The 5,095-nt window shown below is 57.7% G+C and overlaps 1 protein-coding gene across 1 annotated transcript; it reads right to left on the bottom strand.

Moving 5' to 3' along the window:
• Positions 1 to 973: 973 nt before the first annotated feature.
• SLITRK3 (SLIT and NTRK like family member 3) lies at positions 974 to 4,888 on the bottom strand. Its single transcript, XM_075157665.1, has one exon. The coding sequence runs from the start codon at positions 4,886 to 4,888 to the stop codon at positions 2,051 to 2,053; it is 2,838 nt and encodes a 945-aa protein (XP_075013766.1). The 3' UTR covers positions 974 to 2,050.
• Between the last annotated feature and the right edge of the window lie 207 nt (positions 4,889 to 5,095).

Here is a 5,095-nt window from a genome sequence, read left to right as displayed (position 1 = left end):
GGGCAGTGCCTCGGCAACACAGGCGTCCGGCTACGGGCTCTCCGCTTGGCGGCCCCGCCTGCCCCGGTATAAGGCGCCCGGGGAGTACATTCAGCGGGGCGGGCGGGGGCCGGGAGCGGGGCCGGCGGCCGGGGGCCGCGGGCCGGGAGCGGGGCTGGGGGCCGGGGGCCGGGAGCGAGGCCGGGAGCGCCCGGGCCTCCCCGCGCTCCCGCCGCACCGCGGCCGCCAGCGCTGGAACTGCGGCGCCACCTGGCGGCCGCGCGGAGCCTCTGGCCGCCGCCGCCGTCCCGGCCCGGGGCCGCCGGGGACAAGACACCAACGGGGACAAGATACCAACCGGGACCTTCCCGGGAAGGGAAATCCGATCGTCTTTGGTCTCGCTCCGGTTTCAGCGGGGAGCAAACGGCCGCGCCGGGGCAGCGGGAGCGGCGCCGCCCCGGCTGCGGGGAGGAGGGGCCGGGTGATTGAAGCCGTTGGGATCCTTTCCCAAATCGCTTCACCCTTTTCCAAAATTGAAATGCGCTTTAATTTCCCCCTCCCGCCCCCCCTCTGACTGCTCACTTCGCATTTACTGCGACTGCGAGCACGAGAAACATCCACAGCAATGCCTCCCTCTGCTACCAGCAGGCAGAAGAACCAGCGCTCCTGCAAGAAACGCGGCTCGAGGACGCGGTCTTAATTTTGCTGCCTATTTTTAAATAGACGGGAACAGCCATAAGTACAGTGCAACGTGGGAATACAGATTGTAAATCGGATTTTTTGAAGTCTCGGGTGGTATCTTGGCGAAAGAAGCTGTACAGGGTTTTTCTCTGTTAACATCACAGTGCATTGAACTGTTATTAATAAAATAGCTTTCAAGGTTAAAGTGGGGGAAGGAAATCTCAGTAGGGGGAAGCTGAAGTTTCAGGTTCAAGCTTTGTATTCCTATATATATATATATGGGGGTATATATATATATATATATGCTTTTTTTTTCAAAACGTTTTATTAGGAAAGCTATACCAGACGCATCACTGTACAATGATTAAACATTACCTTTACAATTTATATTCACTTGAAATTACAGAATAAATATATGCACATTGTTGTACCTTTGTGTGTGTGTGTGCGCGTGTATGTGTGTATGAGAGAAAACATTAAAAGTGCTTCCTACAAAGCTGTTAGTGATAGGTGCCCAGTAGCTTTTTTTTTTTTTTCCTTTTTCTGTATATTTGCATGTTGCTTTTATTAGGAAAGTGCGGATGTCCTCCAAAAAACCATGGCGTCATGATGAAGTGTCACTGAGCATCCCCTAGGTGTGTGCGCCACGTTGTTACATCCTTTGGGCTGCTCCGGGTGGCTTCCCCCAGCCCACGGGATTCCCCTCCGCGGCCAGCGGGACCGCGCTCCCGCGCTGCGCGGCGGCGGGCGCTGCGCGGAGGGGCCGGGCTGGTGGCGGGGGTGGCGGTGAGGGTGAGTGTGCGTGCGAGGGAGGGAGCGAGACAAGAGTGAGACATTCGAGCAAGACCCTCCCCTCCCTTCCCTCTTGCAGTTTCCAGGCATGCAGCAAACTGCGCTCGTTTGCTTCTTTGCATTTTTTTTTTAAATAAATGTACAGAATCTGTGCCATGATGGGCAAGAAGAAAGCAAGCCACAAAATGCCATCTTCCCTCCCCCTCCCCTCCAAGGGAAAATATAAAGGAAGTTTACTGCAACGGGGAAAAAAAAAAAAACAAACACAACAATAAAGAAAATAAAAGAAAAAGGTGAAAAAAAGAAAAAAAGAGAGAGACACACATAGAATTTACTTAATCAGGATCAATACAAAGATCCCCGATAATAATAATAATAATAATAATATACCTTAGACATGGCACAGTCAAAGTCTCAGTTTCAGTATAAAAAATAATGATTGATTAACATCTGCTGGCAAAAGTCTGCGAAGGCACTTCATCGATTAATGATCTGAGAACGGCCCTTCCCCGCAGCGCGCACATCTGGCGGGGGAGAGCACACAGCTGCATCCTCTACTCGCATGCGGCGGTGCCGGGGCGGGCGGCGGGGGCGGCGGTCAGAACCGGTACGTGGTCTTCTCCAGGACTTCGAGGTAATCCGGCTTGGTTTGGAGTTTGGCCCTTAACTCGAGGTATTCGCTTGTGGGGGTTTGGTGGTCTGAGAAGCCCTTGCCGGCCGCGAAGAGAAGGGTTTCTTTGAGCCTGGCGTCCTGCTGGAGGTCCGGGTATTGCATGCCAGGGGGGTGGACGTGCAGTTCCTTCAGCTTGGGCACGGTGCCGTACAGGCAGTCCACGAAACCCACGGCGCAGGGCGGCGGGCGGTCGCGGTCCCGCGGGACGCCTCCCGCCGCCGCCGCCGCCCCCCCGAGCCCACCGCCGCCCGCCGCCAGCCCTCCGCCCGCGGGGTGCTGGGGGTGGACGGCGACGATGGTGTTGAGCTGCGAGCTGGACACGGCCAGGCTCCACTCCTGCTCCTTCTCCAACAAGGTGCGGTAGTTGGTGCCCGGCTCCTGCGCGCCGGCGGCGGCGTGGGCGAAGCGCTCGCCGCCGCCCCGCAGCAGCTCCGCCGCCTCCCCGCCGCCTCCCGCCGTCTCCTCCTCCTCTTCTTCCCGCGGCTTGTAGATGGGGTTGTTGCACATCTGGGTCACCGGGTGCGGGATGTAGTCGTAGACGTGGCCCGCCGGGGGCGCCTTCTCCGGGGAGCGCTCCCCCCCCCCGCCGCCGCCGCCGCCACCGCCGCCGCCGCCGCCGCCGCCGCCACCGCCCTCCTCGAAGAGCCGCGGGCAGCGCAGCGGCACACCGCCCAGGTCGGCCGCCTCCGCCCGCGCTCCGCGGAACGGCAGCTTCCGCCGGCGACGGCGCAAGACGAAGGCGAAAAGCCCGGCGGCGACCAGCACGGCGGAGAAGAAGAGGACGAGGAGGCTGAGGATGAGGACGGAGAGCGGCACGGCGGTGGCGGCCGGCGGCAGCTCGTAGGCGGCGGCGCCGGTGGCGGAGGGCGGCGGAGGGGCGGCGGGGGGCGAGGCGGCGGCGGCGGCGGCGGGGCGCAGGGCGGCGGGGCAGAGGGCCGCCAGCTCCAGGGAGCGGAGGTCGCGGCGGGCCAGGCGCTCGGGGCTGGCGCACAGCACCTCGCCCACCACGCTGACAGAGCTGAGCGCCTCCAGCCACTGCTTCAGCGGCACCAGCTCGCAGGTGCAGTCCCAAGGGTTGAGCTTCAGGTCGATCTGGACGATGGCGTGGAGGTGCTCCAGCACCCCGGCCACCGGCAGCGCCAAGAAGTGGTTGTTGCGTAGGTTGAGGCGGGCCAGGGAGGTGCCGGCGAAGGCGTCGGTGGGCAGGGTGCGGAGCAAGTTGTCGTTGAGGAAGAGCAGCTTCAGGTTGGGCATGAGGCTGAAGGCCGCCGGCTGGATTTCCCTGATCAGGTTGTACTCGAAGTACAGGTAATGCAAACTCTGGAGGCCCCGGAACATGCCCGGGGTGAGCCGCTCGATGTCGTTGCCATTCAGGTACAGGCTCTTGAGATTCGGCAGGTTGATAAAAGCCCCGTCCTGCACGTAGGAGATCCGGTTGTTCCCCAGGTGTAAGAGATCCAAGGAGGAAAAATTCCAGAAATCGGAGCGGTAGATTTTCTGGATCAAATTCCCGCTCAGGTACAGCTTCTTGGCGTTCAAGGGCCTGGGCAGGAGCTCAGAGATGTTGTGAAACCCTCGCTCCTTGCAGTTGACCGTCAGGCCCAGGTCGTTGATGTGCAAACTGCAAGAGCACCCGGTAGGGCAGATGATGGGGATGGGGGGCCGGGTCTGGTAGGCAGCCACGGGGGGTTGGTTCGGCCCAGGGTACAGGCCGCGGGATGTCGGGGGAGGCCGGGGCGCCCTGGGCTGCTTGGTAGGTTTGGACTGCTTATTGGATGTTTTGTACTCAACAGAGGAAGCGGTGAAATGGAAGGAGGACAGCATGGAGGAAGGCTTCGTAGGCCACGCGTTCTCCTTGCTGGATGACAGTTGAGGGATGCCCAGGCTGGCTTCCACCTCGGAGTCGGACAGCATGGGACAGAGCTTACTTCTTTTGATTTCCCGCAGGTCCTTCCCATGGAAGTGGAAGGGGGTCTCGCAGGTGATGTCCCCCACCAGAGCGGTGTAGGGGATGCGCTCCAGCCAGCTCTTCAGCTGCACGATCTCACACGTACAGTTCCACGGGTTCTCCTCCAGCTGGATCTCCATCAGGCTCCTTCCAATATGGTCCAACATCCCGCGGTACGAAAGGACTTTTAGCCGGTTCCCGCGCAAGTCCAAGTGGGTTAAGGACACAGACTTAAATAAGTTGGTGGGAAGCATGGGGATAAGATTGTCATTTAGGATAAGGACCCTCAATTTACTTAGGTTTCGAAATGCCCCGCTTTCAATCCGTTTAATGACATTGTAATCTGCCTGCAGATATTCCAGACTTTCCAAACCCAGGAAAGTGTCGTTTCGGAAAATGTCCAATTTGTTTTCGTGCAAATACAACCTCTTCAGAACTCGGAGCCCGTTAAAAGCCCCTGTCTGAATGTCCTGCAGTGCATTGTTCCCAAGGTTAATAGAAACAGCATTGTTCAAGTGAAGAAAACTGTTGGTGTACAATTTCCTCATGGAATTCCTCTGCAGATAAAGTTTAAAAGGTCTCGACCATGACTCTGTTATCTGACTAATATTTATAAATCCTTTGTTGTCGCAATGTATATGGAAAAGGCTCTCCTTCACTTCACAGTAACATGGATCAAAGCAGGGCTCATCGAGTTCCTCCGAGTCCTCTATCAAGGGAATTGGTGTAGTCCATGCTAGAGCAATTGTGCTTAGAAGAATTATCCACAACATCCTTCCTTTATGAAGCGTCTCTGCCGTGGAAGGTTTCATCATTTGTTGATGTTTACAAAACTGCAACGGGAAGAAAAATGCAGATTTCAGTATTTCTGTCCTGCCCCGCTCCTTTTACTAAGCCCCTACCTGCCAGACTTGTGTTAGGCTCCTGGAAAGTTCAGCAATTGTTGGGCAGACATTCACAACCAACTCTAGGGGTGTCGGATGGGCGAGCCTTGCCCTGATTTGTACTTAAGAGATGTTAGA

This window comes from Calonectris borealis, chromosome 9 (assembly GCF_964195595.1).
Source record: "Calonectris borealis chromosome 9, bCalBor7.hap1.2, whole genome shotgun sequence".
NCBI classification, from domain to species: Eukaryota; Metazoa; Chordata; class Aves; order Procellariiformes; family Procellariidae; genus Calonectris; species Calonectris borealis.
This window is presented reverse-complemented; position numbering and strand designations above follow the sequence as displayed.